Source organism: Phaenicophaeus curvirostris, chromosome 10, assembly GCF_032191515.1.
Source record: "Phaenicophaeus curvirostris isolate KB17595 chromosome 10, BPBGC_Pcur_1.0, whole genome shotgun sequence".
NCBI lineage: Eukaryota > Metazoa > Chordata > Aves > Cuculiformes > Cuculidae > Phaenicophaeus > Phaenicophaeus curvirostris.
Window position 1 is genome coordinate 9,978,974 of NC_091401.1, and position 21,339 is coordinate 10,000,312.

A 21,339-nucleotide genomic window follows, 5' to 3' on the forward strand; every position below is an offset into this window, starting at 1 on the left:
TTCGAGTCTGAACGTGAATCTACTTTCTGTACTCATCCACCCGCACAGCTCTGAGCAGCTCAGAGCGGCACTTGGCTGTATACAGCACGCTGTGCTACAGGTGGTGCTGTGCCTCCCGTAAAGCAAAAGTTTTGTATTGACTTTTACTTTATAAGCCAAAAGTGACAAAAATCCACCTTATAAAAGTATTTTAACCAATGTTGCCCTATACTTGTGTATGTTTTCCCTTCTGGTTTACTGTTTTTACTTACAGGCACGAAAACTTTCATGTAGTGGCCTGGTTATTATTTGTTCATAATAATAATATTCAGATCTGCCATATGCAGCTGTTTCTTTTCTCAATAATAGTAACTGTTACAACAGAACTGTTACTATTACGCACTGGACCAGACAGTGGAAGAGAGAACCCCAATTCAACAGTTGGTTTTATCATGGACCTGCTGGATGCCCTGGGGAACAACTGCACCTTTATTCCCCACCTTCCCAAATGCTGGCGAAACACTAACAACCCGAATTTCTGTTAGAAAATAATTTCTTCCTCATTTTAGCTTTGTCGGTTTCCTTTCAATCCTTGACAATCTTACAGCGAGAAAAAATACAAATGAAGTAATGACACAGGTCACCAGCACATGAGAGAAGAGGCAGCATCGGCTGTGGTTTGTTGGGGGATCGTGCCAAGAAGTCAGGCAGGAGGTTTACTAAGACGTGCATACAACACCACTGATGCAAGTTACACTTACTCCACTGCCCAAAAAGTTTTAATACAAAATAAATCAGCTGTGGTTATCCACAGCCGGGTGTAGCATTGCCTCAGTATATTAACTGCTGAAGTGTCTTCTGATTTCCAAATTATAAGCAGCAACATCACTGCTTGGTTTTAATCTTTGGGGTTTGTGTTTCGAAGTTTGTGCTTATCCGAAACCAAAATTAGATATTTCCTTCAAAAAGGAACTGATTTGGAAGTTAAGATTCTCACGTAACAAACTTCAACTGGGGGTCGAGGTTCTAAGTACAACTAACATAGTACTATCTAATTCCGGTTTCTTCCATGACGCTATATAAAAAGAGTTCTCCAACAACAGCAGGTTATTTTAATGAGATCTTGTCTGCTTTGCTTGGGTTAGTACCTTCTTTGTCTTCACTGGGACTGTTTCCGTGGGTCACACAGGATACAGCCTTGAGTGTGGGTGGCAAGTTAAATCTTTTTCCTTCATGTCACTCAATCTTATTTAAGTACTAAAATCCTACTCATCCATTTTGCTAAGCTTACTTGCAGCATGTACCAGTCTTCATACCCAAAAGAAAGAAAACATTTAAAATAAACATTCAGAAAAAATGACCTTGCGCACAGATGACCTTGCACCTTTCTGGAGGTGCAAGTACCTTGGCTGGAAACCTGATGTGACAAATAAAGAAATTAACTCTGGGAAAAAAATGCAGAAAAACATGAAACATTGAAATCCAAATTACTAAGGAAATTTAAAGGACTCTCAAGCTGCAAAAATAACAAAAGACAGTCATGACAGCATGTCAAAGTCTAAGTGAAATATTTAGCCATGCAGGTGCGAAATACACCACCACTTCTATGATACTGCTAGTGGTTTTTTCCACTATTTACAATTACATGAGTCAGATTTTATCAAAAACAATTTCTGCCAAGCTGCAATGCAATTAGTTTCACTCCTCCCCTTTTATGATTCATAATTTAGTTCTTCTATCATATTCTATTTCTGAAAATAGCACTCATTTCTGAAGACATTGATTATTTCACTAAGACACTAGAAACATCTGTTCTTGAACGAGCTAATACTGCTGCTCTAAAGAGACAGTCTTAAATACCCTATTATATAATTATAGGGTAAATTAGCTGGTCAATTAAATGGCAGAAGTGCTGCAATCATGGTTCTGGCGTTGAGGAGAGATCTAGTTTGAGCCATCAGAGACAACACCTAAACTACTCAGACGTTTCAGGCAATTTCAGTATAGGCACAGGGATCTTGTATCCAGGCTAATAAATACCTTGCATGTGCAGGTTTATCACTACCCAAGATGAATCAGTCCACAGGCAATTCTGACAAGATTGAACATTAAGCCTCCAGAGGTACGTGCCTACTGGAACTCTGACTGCCTACTGAAATATATATTCATTTAAAGAGAAAACATTTTATACCCTGGTAGTGTTGATATGACACTTAGATTTTCTGTAGACTATGTTTACATTAAACCATCTCCCTCTGTCCCAGGACAGAATAGCTACAAACACTGTTTTTACACTGAGAACATGCCCTTGATCCTCTTTTCAGTCCTTGCCAATATGCATAACATGAACTCACAACATTCATCTATCCCCAGCCTGCCTTCTGTGCCCAGACAACTTTGTGTATCTGAAGTCAATTCACTGGAGTCTCCTGGAACATTAATACAGATACGAACTACTGTCGATGCCATTGTGGCATATCTTTGTGTGCAGAGAAGTATCTGGGGTGAGCAGCCCCAGGATGAAGTGAGTAGACCAAACAGCAGCTCCTGCTGCTTTTTTGACTCATTATCAAAGCTGTCAGAAAAAAACAGAGCAGTTAATTGGCAATCAGACCAAGTAGTTCTCTCTGTCTCTGCAGGCAATTGGCAATTTCTTTTCCAGCTCTTCATTTCAAATTCTATTTGCCTTTTTTCCCCCAACACAGCTGCTCCCACAACAACAAAGGACATAACAAATGCTGACTCAAGAGCCGATTTTCTTTTTATTGCTTTTCTTTTTGTCTGGCATTAGGGACACACCCTCTCTGTCTCTGGTGCAAATACCACTCTACTGCTGCATCATCCTCAAATCTGTCATTCCTAATGACAGCCAAGCTAGCATAATTTGCAAATACATGTTGTGCAAAATCTCAATAATCATCTCAATAATCAGCTGGTTATTAGTATGTACTATCTACAATTACAAAACATTAAAATTCTGATTCTCTTATTGCACTTTGAATCCAACTGCTATAGAATTTAAGTCAAAAAAAAAAACCAAAACCCCACAACCAAACACAGTACCATAGTCTAACCTATAGGATTCCTCTGTTAGTTTACCTGGGGTTCTTTAAGCCAATGTGGTGGGAACAGGTTAGTTTTCCTGCACTGATAGCCTCTTCCAAGCTCTCACCAGATTAAACTAGGAGTTCTACCCTGTGTCAGTGAGATAAGAATGCATTGTAAGGTAGAAGACGTAGCAAAGGAACTCTAAAACCAGGATATGCATCAGATGTTCCTGTAGTCAGTAAGGAGAGAAGAGAAAACATTGCTGTATTTTAACTCAGGAAATGCTAATTAAACATTAGTAAAAAGACTTGGATATCATAAAAATTTGAGCAATGGAACTAACTCCACTGATATACACATTAGCTTTATACGAATACACTCACAGAGGTTTCTGTCCTAGAAGCGCCCAAGTTTTTGTGTGCTGTTTGGGGTTTTTTGACATTCCTTCTCCCCCTACTACCCAGCTTACACCGAAAGATCTTTCTACATATGCCAAGATTATTCTTGACCCCCACATATAATGATGGTTAGGGGCCAACTAAATCAATCCTTTAAGAAATGTGAAAGGACAAGGTATTTTAGGTGTTCCACACTGGTGGCCTGTAGCAAAACAGCAGTGGAAGTTAACCTTTTTTAAGCTACTGAAGATTAAACTTTTTACCTTACTATGAGAAGTCTTTCAATCTTTATAACAAAATGAATAATCAATAGGATTCAGTGACTTTAAATTTTTTTATTAGAGTTTACACTGGTATGGTGTATATAGAGGGATATCTTATCTTTCCCATATAGGTGAAAAAGCTGCAGGAGACATTAATAGAAGAGAATTACACTTCATGTTATCCCAAGCGAAATAACTCTTAATTGCAGAACACAGTCCTCTAAACATAGAGAGTATCTAATACATCTCTAGAACGATGAGCTCTGGGTCTTATAAAGAAGATATAAAAATAGATCCATTCCTAATGAAGCAAAGAGGATGCTTGTAAACCTTTAAAACAGGAGAGCACCAAAAGGTCAAAGTAATTAGCTACATAAATACATATACTTGTAGATATAAAAACGTAAAAAGATATTGCAACTGCTGAAGCACAAGGCTAATTTTTGAAAGAAGAGGCAGGTTAGAATTACAGCACTTAACAGAGCAGAGTGAAGTGGAAAGCTCTTTAAATATCACAGTGTGAAGCTTCACTACCTGAAAGAGTCAGAGGGTTATTTCTAACCATCAGAAGCATTTAATTACTACAAGTTAGAGGATAAAATGAAGAAATGTTATGCTTCAACATACTAACTGATAATCTATGGAATTTTCCTCATCCTTCTATGTACAGCATTACAGAATGAGCAAGGTACAATTTAATAAGGGAAAATCGGTATTTTTTTAACATCTACAAAATCCTATGGACTGACCTTTGCTAGAAGACAACTCTCAAACCAGCCAGAGTGAGAAATTTTGTGCCCATGAAATAGGTATCTTGTGTAAGGAGGACTAGAAAATTATACATTGCAGTTAATTATTCACTCTATAGGAATTTATTCAACATAGTACATTAACTCTGGTGAATAATAAAATCAACATTTTTGACTATGCCTTTAAGATAAACATGAGTGACTCAAGAATAAGCAGTAAAACAATAAGCTGAGATACCCAGCTGCTAGACTGGCCAAGGGCCTGATCTGACTTTACTTACTATAAGCACAGAATAATTTCATGAGCTTTAAGTCAGGATGAAGAGCAAATCTATAATAAAGAAGATACATGTTTACTTAGAAAGATACCTTTTCATCCAAACAAAACGCCTCCAAGTTCCTTTGGCTGCTGAGTACACAGAATAGCCATGCAAATTCATCAACAGTATCGGTTTCACATAGCTTCCTTCACATGCATCATTCACAAGGATCTCAGACTGCCTGTGCTTTGTGTTGTTGTATTCAGCACTCCTGACAGAAAACATCAATGGAAACCTTACCTAAGCCAGAAGGAACACTGGAGCAATTTTGAAAAAATGGTATTGCGTGCAGAACACACAGAAGTGTCTTCCCTGAAACATTCTGCAAACCTAATGTGCTTACAGTTTAGCTACACCAACACTTCAGGCGGAACTTGCCCAAACTGATTATCTCAGAACATGCGTGACCTGTTCTATCTTGGTTAATTAGTTATGTTTCTATGAGTTCTAAAAGTTTAACAGGGCTGGGAGTGCTTTATCCCATTCTGGAACAGAAATGTGAAATCTGTCTATCCCATATCCACAGCAGAGCACAGCCTGCTCATCTAACACTAGCCCAGATACTGCCCGATCTATAAAACAAAATTCCTGCTTGAATATGTTGTGTCAAGGTTTCTTTGAGGCTGTATTCATTCATTTGATTTGCAGTAAGCACGCTGCAGCCTAGAGTGGCAGGTGGCATGAACAAATTAATTCATTCCTCTGCAATTACTCCTTGCAGCTGCCAAGAGAAGGCACAGAACCTTTCCCTCCAATTCCAAAGTCCAAGGGGAAGTAGAGAATCATAGAATCACCAGGTTGGAAAAGACTCACCGGATCATGAGTCCAACCATTCCCATCAAGCACTAAACCATGCCCCTCAGCGCCTCATCCACCCATCCCTTAAACACCTCCAGGGAAGGTGACTCAACTCCCTCCCTGGGCAGCCTGTTCCAGTGCCCAATGACCCTTTCCATGAAAAATATTTTCCTAATGTTCAGCCTAAACCTTCCCTGGCAGAGCTTGAGGCCATTCCCTCTCGTCCTGCCCCCTGTCACTTGCAAAGTGAACTCCAGTCTTCCAAGTCCCACAACATATCACAGGCCATTGCTCCACTTCTCATATCTCATTTGCTTTAATACAACAAGCTGTGGTATTAATGAGCACTGCCAGCACGAGTAAATCTGAAATAGTGATGCAAGTCAACACCACCAGCCCTGCAGAGCTGTGTGCACAAGTTACTGCTTTCTAATCATGTTTCCTCACGTTTATAAATAGTTGTTCATAACACACTAATTGTGGTTAGATCACTTTTGCAAGTGCCACAAAACAGCAAGGAAGTTAAATCTGTGTATATCTGCAATACAGCATGTACTTGTTAGCAAACCATTTCCAGAACGATAGATACACAAAGCTGCTTCCATGCAACATCAGCTTTTATTTAGGACTTGAGAATACCAGGCAAGATAGTGTTAGAAATATAGGCACAAGATTTTTCTCACAGATTTCTTGATAAGAGATCTGTTTTGCAGAAGACAGAATCGGACTGTCTGCAAAATCAATTATACTCCGTAATCTGAAGCAAAATCTTTAATCTGAAGCAAAACAGTCTTTACATTTTACTTGATGAAAACGTCAAGATTAAGTATCCTGAACTATGAGTATACTTGATGTAATTTAAACATACTAGCTTGCCAATAAATTAGGCAGAAGAGAATCAAATTATACAATATAAAATATTAAACAGTTGTGCCATAAAAAGTGACAAAAGGGCCACAAAAATAATGCTTCCTTACAGAATCTCTAACATACATAAATTCAGAGAACTCTGATCCAGAGTAAATGTTGGATACAGTGAATCTGCCCAAGTGGCACTTGCTGTCAGTTTTACTATGCACAACCTTTGCCTTGGTGAAAGTTCAATAACAGCACACATGATACCCAAGCTCTGTAAGCAAAAGTGCAGACACATAAGGAAAATGAAAGCACAGTAGGCATTTGAATACACTCAAGCCATAAATCTTAATTATCTTTTATGCTGACTCAATATCTTTCATGTCACTTTCAAGTATTTTAAATATTTGTTTCATTCCTCAACAAAATAAATAGTTAAGAGACTAGTAAGAGACTGTTTCCTCTAAAAGGCATTTCCAGGACTCCTTATGAATAAAAGCAGCTTATGTTCTCATGGAAATGAAAAAGAATAAACAAGAATAGAGTTGCTATGTTCTACAGTAGAAAAGGATGGACCTATTATGCTCTTTGAAGAGGTTTAAGACTACTACAAATTCAAGTTTAAATGCCAACATGACTTCAGAACTGGAAAGATGCACCACCAACTTTAGCACTTCAGCTCTGAAACAGCCTAATGAAGCCTTACAGCTGGCCTTAAGGAGATTAGTTACCTCTGCATTCAGGTACAGAACCTCTCCCAGAGGCTCACAATCCACCTTATCAGATATTACCACAGAAAAGGTTATTAGAAACCACAGAAAAGAGTTATTAGAAGCAAGTTCTTCCATCATATTGCAGCATTTCTAATAATCATTCCATGAATAAATGAGTGAAAAACTTTAGAAACAAATTAACTGCAACCGCATTAATATTCATTCCAAGACAGACAGAAGCAGCTCTTGTTTAGTGCTGATATAGCAATGCAAGCGTTAGTGTAAACAGAAAGGTTCCTTGAGTTCTCAGTTCCATAGTTCCTTATATACAAAGTCACAGACATACTTGCTAACACTTTGATTTTACAGTAAGAAACTCTTGCATCCAAAATTAAAGCCTACATGCCAGTAATGGCACACAGGGTCAGGAAAGAATAGGCAGAAACAGTGGCAAGAGAAGTAGGAAATCTGTTGGGAGACATGGTTTCATGCATAAGACCATACCTTTGTTGAGCAGACCCTAGAACTAGTCTCTCCTCTAGCCTACTAAAAAAAAGTACAGTTGCAGAAACCACTAGGATTGAGAAAAATGTGATCTTCGTGGGTGTGCTAGTAATCTTCCTAATGTAAGTCATTCTAGTGTTGCTTTAGCTTCCACCACTCCACACAGAGTATAGAATAATTGTGTTAGCTTTTACTGATTCAGTTACGGCTAGCCCTTCACAAAGAAAATTCATACCTCCTGGTATAAAACTCATGGAACTTGTAGCCCATCTCCAACAGCTGCATGGCTTACGCTTAAGACCCATTTTCACCTCTGTGCTTCATATGTAACAGTTACAAGCAGGTCTACTTCTACTCACAATTAAAGTCACACGTGTTTGCAATGAAAATTGTTACTGAGATTAAGCATAAACATGTTTTCCTTGGACAGCTCACTAACACTGTCAAGCCGGCCCACCAGACCTCAGAATAACGCAGCTAATGGAAGTGAAGCAATCCCATCAGCTCATCCTTTTATCCAAGAATCTGCAGTTAGGCTTTTTTAATATAAACTAAACATTTAAAGGCACTGTTCTGAAAGCAAAAATCTTGGTCTTCCATTTTACACACAGCAACGCCCGTATTAAAGTAATGCAAGATTGCAGAGCTACATTCAAATTAGGTATTAACAGCTAGGATGGGGCTCAGGACAGATTAAGGTGACTTGGTGGAAGAAACTTTTTACAGCTGTGAAAACCATAATATTTACACCAATCCAGGAAGCATTTGATTTATCTTTCTTTCAATAAGCTCAATGAGCATAATACACTGTTTCATTTTATATGACCTTTTCTGATCTCCTCTAACCAGCAACATCATTTGCCCTTTCTGGGTGGATCATTTGATACTCTTCAAAAATCAGTTAATTATACTGCAACCTAGGTCCCATGCTAACCATTCATTTGGCTTCCCCACGCAGAAATGTGCTAAACCCACCTTCCTGGAGAACTTCTGCAAGCTCCCATCAAAGATCTCTTCTGCTCTTCCTGTTCTACAAGGCTACCTTCGCCTCCCTGACCTTGTCACCATATCCACACCTTTACACATGAGTGTTTTTGCTTGCCTGTCATTTCTGAATGCATCCACCCAATGACCAAGCAAACGCGCTGTTCTCCGGAAGGCCACGATTGGCAAGGATCATGCTTTCCAATTAGCACTGAAGGCTGGTGCCTGGAATGCTGTCACCAAAATCAAGGAAAAATACAGGCTGAACCCAGAAATTACAGCAAGATGAATGAACACCTGCTACGGTCAAAGTATCACAGCAGTTTTACCGCACAAATGCATGTTAAATTGAAAGAGTCTATCATTAACATTGGAACTTAGATGAGAGATCAGGAAACAGTTTGTCATAAACCCCATGTGGTTACCAGTCACTGCTCTGAAGAACAGAATTATTTTTTAAGTCCAAACTCTGTTTCTCTGTGACATTTCATTAAAGGAAACCACACTAAAATAAAAATGGAAAGCCTACAGTAATAAAAGCAAGTTCATTCAAGCAGTCCATCCTCAAGTCATTCTTCTGTGCCTAGGCTGACATTACGTATCAAGTTTACAACAGCAAAAGGGAGTGAGACACACCAGCAAATGATACTTAATCTCTTTCTCTATTTAGGTTTATGGACACGCAGCTTGTATTTGACAAATGAAAACTGCACTATTTTTATAATATATTCTCATATAAATATTCTGATATGTATCTTAATTACAAAACTAATCCTGAAATTCCTTCTGAATCATTTGCATCAACAAGAATTTCATCTGCAGACACAGCAAAACTCATTCTCAGGGCTCTCTATGTACTGACAGGACCCTCATCTGACAGAAAAGCTTTCTGGGTGTCCCAGTACTCTACAAATAAGACTCACAAATTGGGAATTATGCTTTAATTACCCTTATAATATTTATTAGACCATAGCACTGCTAGCTAATTACTAAACATAAGAGCTAAACAGAAGCAATAGCCATAACCCCAGCTTTTTAAAAACAAGTCACAAGTTAGACTCTAACCAAGTAAAAAGGGATATAAAACATCAAAGGATTTTGAAGTTACTCATATGGAAAGACATCTGTCTTCTGTTTGCAGATACTTCACATTATTCTCAGATTAACTTTCCAAGCTTTTCTCTATAACTGGAAGGACTAAAAATTTATCCACATAATTTCCCAACTCCACAAATGTGACTTCTCACAGCATCTTCAATTTCCCTGGAAAACTTAGTGAAATTAGGAGAACCGATGATTGCAGAAGTCACCGACTCATCTTCTGGTCTGCCTCTAAATTAGAGTTTAAATAGTCTGTAAAAGTGATAGTGCTATCAAAGTCAAATAGTTGCAGTGTTACTTCAGTATTTATAGTAAGGAAACAAGGTAATTAGAAATATTAAACCACAACAAATAGCACAGCTTTTCACTATCTATAAGCTTCTAGCACTGCAATTATCACCAATTTCACAGCTAGAATTCTGCTCCTATTCGCAAATCACAATTTCACACTACGTGCTTCACAGTTTTTCAGAGTTCTCTGAATTTTGCATTCTATCTACTACAATCAAAGTGTACTCACCTTCAACTGTTTAATCTGTTGTAATATCACTCATACTTTTACAAGACTATCAGTTTTTGTCCCAAGCCTCCATTTCTTCCAGATTGGGTGCCGCTTGAGAGGTGGGACATACTGTACTTTGTGTTCTTTGCTACAGAATTTATCCTTTTATGACACTAATACACTTCAGAAAACAATCTTTTTTCTTAGGCCAACTGGAACACTATAAACCATTTTTCCTTTCTCCAAGCACAAAAATAACATTTAGTTAGCACACAACTTAAAATAAACTATGAACACAGCTCCCAGTGACCAAACAGCCTAAGAGGCAGAAGAGGAGGGAGATCTTAAGACAGTGCAACTGCAACACTCCAGAAAGCTTCTGCCTTTATCATTCTGTGTCTCTGAGCGTCTGAAGCAGGAAACCTCAGCTTGCTACAAATACTAAACTCCAGCAGACAGCCACAGGCTAACTTAGTAATGAACTTAGTGTTAAGGTCACCCCAGAAGTTAATCACGTGAAGATCATTAAGAGTAACAATAGAAATGCACATTCATTCCTTTGTCCTCAACAACTCAGTTTATATCCACATACTCTTTATATCCTACCTAACCACAGTTAATAAATAGTACCAAACCTATGTTTGTTACCATAGCATTTTTCAGCTCTCATTAATTATCAGTGGCAGTATGGCCTTCTGTCACCTGCTAATTCCTCGTTCAACTCTACATCGTTCAAAAGATTATTAGAAGATTAGACCAAGCAGCTACTATACTGCAGGCAAGCCAGGATTTTCTGTCATGGAAAATTCATAGGTTATTTTTGTTTTTCTCTTGTCATTGGTCAAGCTAGAGGGAAAAGGAGGGTCCTTCCATATCACACAGCAACAGCAGCTGAGAGCATTTCAAAACCATCCATTCTCTGCAGAGTCCACAGATGCATAAATGCCCCTCATTTGCTAGTTCACTGCCCTAAGAAGCTACGCTTGCTAGAGCACTGAGGGTAAAAGGAACATTCTAGTACATCTGAATAACTAAAATTAAAGAGAGTATTGTTTGAACCTTCTAAACTAGATGACTATCTGGGGCACATAAAGTTCATTTGCTGGTACAGTAGTTTTTAATAATCTGGCCACAAGAAAACATCTACAGTTGTTGTTGCCAACTGTCATTTTTGATCAAATTTTTGGAGAGGAAAAGAAAGCCATCTCTGACCAAATTTTTATTACCAAATTATTCAAAACCTCATCCTCGAGGTTTAGAGGATTAGGAGATAGTTTTCATTTAAGAATATAAAGTTGTTTCTGATGCTTAGGTGAACACTACCGTCGTTTGTACAAACATCAGAAATAAAAGAAAACACTTTATAAAAATCTTTACACAATTTTTTTTTAATAGTTTGATCTGGCAACACAAGCAGACATCCCTAAGCATTCAAACTAGACATGGCAGCTTTTTCAAGTATCATAAAAGCATTCCTCTTAGAAAATAGTGCTAGGCTAGTAATAACCCTTACAAACCTAAAAACAATAGTTTAAAAAACTTACTTGTTGCTTTAAAATTGATGACCAATGGTCCTATAAAGTATCTATAGTCTAGTAACTATGGGGCATACACTTGCCACTTCCCCCTTTCCAGTCAGAGGGAGCTTTGCTGGACTGCCACAGCTTCTAAAATATGATGGACAGTGGCTTAGCAGCTTCATCCGCCAGGTCCCTCAGGATCCACAGATGCATCTCATCAGGTCCCATGGACTTGTGCATCTTCAGGTTCCTTAGATGGTCTCATACCTGATCTTCTCCTATAGTGGGCAGTTCTCCATTCTCCTCGTCCCTGCCTTTGCCTTTTGTGACTTCAGTGGTGTGGCTGGAGCCCTTGCCAGTGAAGACAGAGGCAAAAAAGCATTCAGTATCTCAGCCTTCTCTATATCCTGGGTAACCAGGTCACCCATTTCCTCCCAGAGAGGGCCCACATTCTCCCTAGTCTTCCTTTTATCACTGACATACCTGTAGAAGCTTTCCTTGTTGCCCTTGACATCCTTAGCCAGATTTAATTCTGTCTGGGCTTTAGCTTTCCTAACTTGATCCCTGGCTGCTCAGACAATTTCTCTGTATTCCTCCCAGGCTACTTGCCCTTGCTTCCACCTTCTGTAGGCTTCTTTTTCAGTTTAAGTTTGTCCAGGAGTTCCTTACTTATCCATGCAGCACTCCCAGTGGATTTGCCCAACTTGTCCTCCACTGGGATGCATTGTCCCTGAGCTCCGAGTAGGTGATTCTTGAATATTAACCAGCTTTCCGTGGCCACTCTCCCCTCCAGGGCTTTATCACGTTACTTTACCAAGCAGATCCCTGAAGAGGCCAAAGTCTGCTCTCTTGAAGTCCAGGGTAAAAAGCTTGCTGCACATCCTCCTCACTGCCTTAAGGATCTTGAACTCCACCATTTCACAGTCACTGCAGCCAAGGCTTCCCTTGAGCTTCACATTCCCCACCAGCTCTTCCATGATGGTTAAAGCAAGGTCCAGCATAGCACCTCTCCTCGCTGGAACTTCTATCACTTGGAAAAGGAAGTTATCATCAGCACCCCTCAGGAACCTCCTGCACTGGTTATGTTTTGCTATGTTGTCCCTCCAACAGACATCAGGGTGCTTGAAGTCCCCCATGATGACCAAAGCTTGTGAATGGGATGCTGTGCTTGCTTGTCGACAGAGGGCCTCATGCACTTGCTCTAGCTTTGGCCTCTAGCAGATCTCCACTATAATGTCACCTGCCCCTGCCTTCCCTTTAACCCTGATCCATAAGCTCTCTGTCGGCTCCTCACCCTTCCCCAGGTGGAGCTCCATACACTCCAGCTGGTCACTGACACAGAGGGCAACACTCCCTGCTCACCTCCCCTGCCTGTCCTTCCCAAAAAGCCTGCATCCCTCTATTCCAACACTCCACTTACAGGTTCCATCCTACCGTGTTTTTGGGATGCTAATGAGATCATAGCCCTGTAGTGTTGTTTAACATGCCTTTACACAGTGACAATTCACAAAAAATAACTCTTACTGCCAACTCTTGAAAATTAATGCTCTGGAGCATTAAAGAGTAATCTACATTCAAAGTCCTGCTCTTAGATATCTAAACATGGCACAGAAATGTTCATTGTGCTATTACTACTAGCTAGCAGGCCAACATTATGCTTAGTTTTCATACGCTCATTCAAATACCAAAGGAGAAGCTTTCCCAGGGTAATGAGCCCATTTATCTCCCTCTGGTTGAGGACCCCAGCTGAAAGCAATACAACTGGAGTGACATCTTAATGAAGCATTTGGGTAGCACAAAGACTACAGCAGCACCCAATTACTCATCCAACATATGCTTATTTGGTTGAGAAGCAGTGATATGCATTAATCCTATTGAGTTTAAACACCTTGATCTTAATTTACTTGGTAAAAAGCAGAATGGTAGCTTAAAGAATAAACTCTATGACAGAAGAGTTTGTTCTGTAGATTAATCACCACAAAAAAATATTTCAGAAATTCTGGAATGCAACAGAAATATGTGCATCTCTCACTTTAACTGATTTTATAACATCTGTTTTCCCCAAAGCAGTCAGTCTACCAGACAGAACTATATTGAAAGCCCAGCACGGCTGGCCCCATAGCTGTCTCTGACCACAAAAGGAGGGCAGCCATTCTAGGGTGCAAGCCACCTTAGAGAAACAAACAGCAGAGTGCCAGAAGTAGGATTTGCTCTGGCATGACAACATAAGCCTAGTTAGGCTCGTGTTGCTGTGAAACCTCTTTTAGAAGCAGCTTTGGTAGGATGTGGTCAAACCACCTTGCCCGTGCCGAAGAAGCCAACTGGGAGGTTTGAGTTTCAGGCAGAATGGATTTTGGAAATCTGAACAGTTTTGGAAATTTTTGGGGGTGTACACATCAGTTTTATTTTTTTTTTTAGAAAAAACATCTCTACTAACCAACAAGATTGCATTCCCTTTTAATGCAACCTTTACGCAAAAGCTCAACCAGACAGCATTGCCAAAGTGTGAGAAGCAACTGATGTTTTGCCAGGCTTAATTTTATTAGAAAGACTTAAAAAAAAGTTAGAGTAATTGCCATATACACATTGGAAATTCCCACTTTGTGATGGCACACCCTCATGCACATTTTAGTTCATGCTAATAAGGTTATATTTTACTTTATTTGAAACATTACAGTGTTTCTAACACTGTAGCTTACAAAGGGTGCATATTTCCCATGTCTGTTTAGCAACAGGTAACAGCAGACACAGTAAAAGCAGAATAAGGAAATCCTTTTGGAAAGACCAAAGATACATAAGTATCAATGATCAAGATGAACAATATATCAGCTTTTAGGAGGATTTGTCCAACAGGACTTGAATTAGTGAAGTAATTATCTGTAATTACAGTTCTAAGCACATGATAACTCTCTTTTAAACCAACTGAATTATTGCTAAGATTTAAATATATTTATGTATGTGCTATAACATTTTGCTAGTTTGAGACATGAAAAATATTCTGCCCCGTATAAATGAGTGGCTGATAGAGGTGACAACAAATAAAGCAAAATATATCTTTATATTCAGTTACAAATTGTCATCTCACCAAATACACCATGTTACCCAACAGTAAAACTCAGAATCAAGAGTCAAGAGCTGATGCCACCTACATCACTGGCAAAATCCACAATACTTTAAATTAAATATATCTTGATTCTATACATCAGACTTGGAAGGACTAGACACATCACAGAGGTAAAACACTTGGCTCAATAGAAAAGAACTTCATACTACTTAATATTGACCTACCCTGAGAATACCCAAGAACAGAATCTAGTTGCCCTTTGGCGTAAGAGGATAAACCAGTGCAAAGAGAAGTGGTAGGACATGTGGAAACAAAATGGGAGAAAGGGAGATGCAGAGCTAGAAGAGGAGCATGATATGTCAGCAAGACAAAAATATTCCCAACCATGAAAACATTAGAAGACAAAAACCAATGAGGGAACATCTGGTTTGAGAAGAACCTGCTAGTGCCTGAAGCTCATGCGGAGACACATCCTTTAAATTAGCATTCAAGTACACAGAATCTTGCTGATACACACAGCCTAGTACTCCAGCTCTAATACACAGCAGTGTTTTTAACCAGTCCATTCTACCAATGATTATTAACAAGATGTAAGGATGAACACACTAAGTATGTTAGACTGGGTAATACTGGATCCAGCATAATTTTTTTTTTTACCAGTGCCTATTATTATTAGGGAAACATCTGCAAGAGAACCCTGAAGGTAGGTTGATAGCCTTTTCACACCAAAAGCATGCATGCAGAAGCACATTATGTGCTTTATGCATAATTTATTCCTAAGGCTTAGCAATACTAATCTCACTGATGAGCTATTGTGATGCACTACTTTTGCTCTCTTTGGACACCTCTATGTAATAGCCATAACTACTCCTCTTCTACATCACACTCCAGTTAACCTAGTGATTTTTGGAGCTTTTATGGCAACAGTTTTCATGGATGTGAAGTATTTCACACATCATAGAGAACACCGAAAATATTTTGTTTAGTTTACTGCAATAAGAAGGGTGGTAACTAAGTATTACACAGGCTAAGGGAAGTGTGAAATGTAAGGGTATGGGTACAAAATTTAGGTATTCTCATATTACATGTGGTTAATGTGAGGTCCATTCCATTGACACAACGCTCACAGAATAGTGAAAGCTCCAAGTACTGAGAACATAGGCTCCCCCGAAAGATACCAAATACTGTTGCAACTTTTATAGGTTCAATTTGACTTTAAAAAAAAAAAAAAGGTAAAAGGACAGAAATCCTCCTTCTCCCTCCTCCACTGCATTGGTTGGTACACTCATCAATTGAATAAGGACAGTTGACATTTAGCAGAATTTTTACCAATAATCGCATGCATAAGCTATATTCTAGTCTTAATCAGTATGGAACACAAAACCAGATGGAAAATTATTTCTCCTCTTATCAAATCTCTCTCGAAAAATGATTTTCCACTATGAATATTATAGCTAGTACAGTTATTCATATTTTCACTGAAGAAATACTTTAATAAAAGAAAAACCTATATAATTCCAACAGTTAGTATTTTCAAATGTAGTTTAAATGACATTTTAAATTAAGATGCTGCACAATTTTCTCCCACCATGGCTAGTACAGAGTTTTGCACTTTATTATGGGGATTTTAAATATCACTGTTGCTACAAGTCTTTTTTAAAAAAGTAATTTCCAAAGCAAATTAAACCATTTAAAAAATGTCCCAAGAAATCATTGACAGTTAAATGCTTTTCTTGTTGTTAAAATCAGCATTTAAGATTCTGCAAAATTTTGTCTCAGGGAACTAGATTTCAAGTATCTTTCTCTCATTCAAAAATTATTAGCTCAAGAAGTCTTGATGTTTTAACGCTGATGCTGGTAATAAATACATTTCTGCAACTTTCCTCCACAGCTACTGGCCTCAAGAATAATACTTCTCTAGAAACTCTAGAAAGTCAGAAGCAAGTAACAAAAAGACACATACAGGCAACTATGTCTACTGTTAGACACTGCAGATAAGTAAAAAACAGTCATTGCTACTATATAAATAATAAAGACAGGTTTAAAAGAACATATGATCTAACATGCTATCTCTCCAAATGACTCATGTTTCATTTTATATCATCAATAAGCTTAAATAAGTAAGCAGGTTTATTCATACAAAAAATAGATAAATGCATGCAGGACTAGGACCTGCCTAGATTACATAGATAAATAAAAGACATAGAAAAAGTAGATTTTAAAGTTTTATATTTTCCTTCCTCACTTTTTTCCCCGTTAGTTTTTACTTAGCAGTTGAACGTACATATTCTGCTTTTAGGTTGCTGGCTTGACTATGATCCTCATCACCATTTACTGCTGTAAGTTTTCACTTTTTTTTCCTCAAATCAAACCAATATTCAGGATGAGATATAATTTTAATCCGTACCACTTCGCTCCAGTAATGTTGGCTAAGTAACACAGGCATAGATAAAAATAGAGCATGTCAGAATACAGGTTTTCATGGTGTATGGGAACAATGCGATACGTTCAAAGGTCAGGCAACTACTTTGACAACCACTTCCATGACTATAAACATGAACCAGCCATCAATGAATCATACAGAATATTGGGCATTATTAGAACAACCATGCAAACGATAAGCTAGAAGCACACCTTGATATTACATGAAACTACCTAGTACAGTTTGGAGGAGCTCCCAGCACTATTGTGGCTGCATTTCTTCTCTACAGGCATGTATAACGTTCATATTACACAGTTAATTAAGGCATCAAGGAATACATATGTGCATTTAATCACTTGTGTCTACCTGCAAGAAACAGCTGAGATGTAAGTGCCATCACGTTAACCACATCTCACATACATCCAGAGTGGATGAGCTCCAAGAACAGCGATTCTACCTCAGAATTAAACAGCAGCAGAAGGAATAAAAGTACAGTCAACACGTTCGTGCTGTGGGACCTGCTGGTTCAAGACAAAGTCACCTAACGTCTCAAAATAAGTACACTGACCTGCAGAGGTATGTAGTAAAGAAACAATGAAAGCCCATGAAAAGAGAGCCCTGGCTGCAATCACAAAGCAACACGACTGCCCAAATTGGGGCACAGGGGAAATCATATCTGCTTTGGCAGAAATCTTGGTAGTGCCACACACACACTGAACTCGATGCTTAGCTCTACCTATCGGCATGAACATCCCACAAGCTCTGCAAGCTGCGAGCTCTGCACGCCTAAGGCTCATTCCACCAATATGAGAGTTGTATTGGAATAGAAGATACAGAATGGTCTCAAAGCACACCTTATTCATTAGAAGAGAGTCACTCTCTCCAGCTGCTCCTCCTCCTGAGGGTCAAGACACACAGAAATATAAAATAAAGGGTTAAGGAAGAAACAAGATTAATAATGAATTTATTGAGACACTTATAATGTGTTCAAGAAGGGCAAGGAATGAAGTCAGGTGTTTCAGTTGGTGGGTTTTAGAAGCTTTGGGGAGTGCTAGGTTTTCTGAGTGCTCACAAAAGCGTTTTTATGGGAAGCATCTAGAAAGACTTCTTTTTTTTTTGCAGCACAATGAAGTTATTACAGACAGTCTAATGTAGACTAAGGCAGCAGGAAGAACTTCATGATATGGTTGGAAGGCAGCAGAAGAGGCTATACAATGAGGAAAGGAAAAAAGCCTAACTTCACTCCCAGTAAAGGATGGGGAGCAACTCTCTCCTTAGTGAATTGCTATAAATAATCATTACAAAAAAGAAAAAAAAGCCTGAACTACATACTTGGGAAGGAAAGAAACAGCATGACAAGTTTATGTAGTGTTCTACCTATGACAGAAGAAAGCACTTCTACAATACCAATATTAATAAGATCGCACTGTTGGCTCAGGAGACTTCCAGGCAAAAACACTTTTTGTGCCCCGGTTACGCATTAACAACAACAAAAAAATCACCCTATGTTTCAATAAGTCTATTGCATTTATTCGGATGGAAAACTAAATAGATATTATTATATTAAGATATATTATTATATTAAGCCTGCTCAAACTGTCCCCAGATCCCTCCGGACACCTTGCTCTCTTTCTTAAGTTAATCACAAGTGACACAGCAACGTTAGCTCTACATCAAATTAGCAAGTCGTGCAATTCACACCGTTCTTAGCGTCATTGTTGTCGCAGGCTTAAAAGTTTACACTCAGAACGCTGGTTTCACAATAAATATTTTTGTAGGTTTTATCGAAAACCGTGTGTTTAAAATAACAGTGATAACAAAAGTCAGACGTATGTCACCTTTCTGGACCATTAAAGTTCCACTTCACAGAATATAACATAGAAATAACATATAACATAGAATAACCAGGTTGGAAGAGACCCACTGGATCATCGAGTCCAACCATTAATATCTCGTGGTTCCCATTCTTGAGCAACCAACACCAGCTGGGTTTTCCTTTCCGAGGATGATTTTTGTGGCTCACCAGATGAAAAGAGCAAAAAGCTCATGGCCTGGGCCACCATCCCACCAGAAAATAACCAGGATCAGCCCAACGTCTCCTCCTTCTCCCCCTTCCCCTTCCCACAAGGGCTAGAAGGAGCTGAGCCCATCCTTCCCTGCCAGCCCTTCTCTCCTGGTGGTTCGTGACCATCGCCACTTTGGGTTTAATTAACACCCTAATTAATAGGTCCTTGCATTGGGTGCTCCATCAAGATGCCCCACGGAGTTCAAGCACCAAAGCTTCGCCAACGAACACCGTAAAGGCACGCGGGTTTTTGTTTCTCTCTACTCAGGAATCTCCAAAGACAAATATTTTATAAAGTCGGCTAGAAGAAAACATTACAATACGTGCCGAAAAACAGAGCAAGATAAAACCCAGCCACGCTAACAGAAGGAGAGGAGTTTATTGACTGGTATTTTCGGTACCGACGCTTTGCAGTGTTTCTCAAAGCGTCCCACGAAAGGCCGGCGGGATCTCTAGCGAAACGGCGCGCGGGGGTTGTCGGCGACAAAACCAACCTCCTGCGATTACAAGACCAGCAGCAGGCGCCCCGAACCCCTCGCAGCGCCCGCGGTCCCTGCGGGGCGGCGGCTCCGACCCCCTCGCGCTCCCCTTCCCGGCGCGGTGGAGGCGAAACGACCCGAACGATCGTCCCGGCAGCGCCGCTACCGAAAGGGCCGATGCCGCCCCGCTCCCTACCTGCCGCCGCCGCCTCCCGCCGCGCCGCCCAGCGCCCCGCGGCCCCGCACCTGCCCGGGGCGGCGCGGGAGCGGCCGGCGGCCAATGGCAACGGGGCGGGGCCGGCGGGCCAATGGCAGAGCGGGGGGCGGGGCCAATGGCAGAGCGGGGGGCGGGGCCAATGGCAGAGCGGGGGGCGGGGCCAATGGCAGAGCGGGGGGCGGGGCCAATGGCAGGGGAGCGGCGAGCCGGCCACTCACAGGGCGGAGGGGCGGGGCCGATACAAGGGGCGGGGCCAGCGAGCCAAAGGCAGCGGGGAGGGGCGGGGCCAATGGCAGGGGTGGGGGCAGCAGGACATCGATAGGGCGGAGGGGCGGGGCCAATGGCAGGCAAGCGGCGAGCCGGCCAATCACAGGGCGGAAGGGCGGGGCCGATACAAAGGGGCGGGGCCAGCGGACCAATGGCAGGGCGGAGAGGTAAGCGGACCAATGGCAGGGCGGGGGGGCGTGGCCAGTGGCAGGCGTGTGGCGAGCCGACCAATCACAGAACGGAGGGGCGGGGGCGAACGGGCCAATGGCAAAGGGGCGGGGCCAGGACACCAATGGCGGGGCGGAGGGGGCGGGGCGAAGCGGGGCTCGCTCCGGGCCGCTCAGGGTATCCTCCCAGCCGTGTCAGTGGATGGGGCTGCGAGGCTCCCTGAGGAGGGCGCTGCCGGGAGCGGCGAGGAGCGGCCCTCACGGAGCTGCCCTCCGGTGACGAAGCGATAAACCTCGGCACGCGCTCGCTCGCGGCGGAGGTTTGGGTCCCGCCGGGCGCCGTCCGCAGGCCCCGCCCCCCGCGGCGCGCGGCGCGTTCAAAGCGCGGCCATGGCGGAGCAGGGGCTGGGCATGGCCTCCATGATCCCGGCGCTGCGGGAGCTCGCTAGGTAGGGCGGGCCCAGCCCCAGAGCGGAGTGTGGCTACGCGGCGGAGAGCAGGTTCCCTTCCCAGCCCCGCGCCGAGTCCCTTGGGCTGGGCCTGCGCCCCAGTCACATAGGGCCCTGGAGTGGTTGGGGTTGAGAGGGACCCTAAGGCCTGTCCAGTTCCATCCTTGTCATGGGCAGGGACACCCCCCACTGCACCGGGCGCGAGGCCTTATCCAGCCTGGTCTTGAACATGCCCAGGGATGGGACGGCCACGACTGCTGTGGGCAACCTGGGCCAGTACCTCTCCACCCTCACAGGAAAATGTTTCTTCTTAATATCTCATTTTAATTTTCTCCCTTCCAATTTAAGGCCGTTTCCACTTATCACTCCGAGTCTTTATGAAAAATCTCTCCCCAGCTTTCCTGTAGTCCCTTTCAGTACTGGAAGCTGCTTTAAGGTCTCTCAGATCCTTCCCTTCTCCAGACTGAACAACCCT

The 21,339-nt window shown here is 41.3% G+C and overlaps 2 protein-coding genes across 3 annotated transcripts in view; one reads left to right on the forward strand and one right to left on the reverse strand.

Annotated features, from left to right (window-relative positions):
* PLS1 (plastin 1) overlaps positions 1-10,817 on the reverse strand; it is a 34,867-nt gene extending 24,050 nt beyond the window's left edge. Inside the window, exon 1 of one of the 2 annotated variants that reach the window (XM_069864602.1) lies at positions 10,233-10,817. The gene's annotated coding sequence lies outside the window, so the exon portion shown is untranslated. Of the gene's footprint in view, positions 1-4,437; positions 4,462-10,232 lie in introns of those variants that run through there. The other variant, XM_069864603.1, reaches the window with a different exon arrangement.
* Positions 10,818-20,728: 9,911 nt separating this feature from the next.
* ATR (ATR serine/threonine kinase) overlaps positions 20,729-21,339 on the forward strand; it is a 42,920-nt gene continuing 42,309 nt past the window's right edge. Inside the window, exon 1 of the mRNA XM_069864421.1 lies at positions 20,729-20,864. Coding sequence (XP_069720522.1) covers positions 20,806-20,864 — 59 coding nt within the window. The 5' untranslated portion in view covers positions 20,729-20,805. The remainder of the gene's footprint in view (positions 20,865-21,339) is intronic.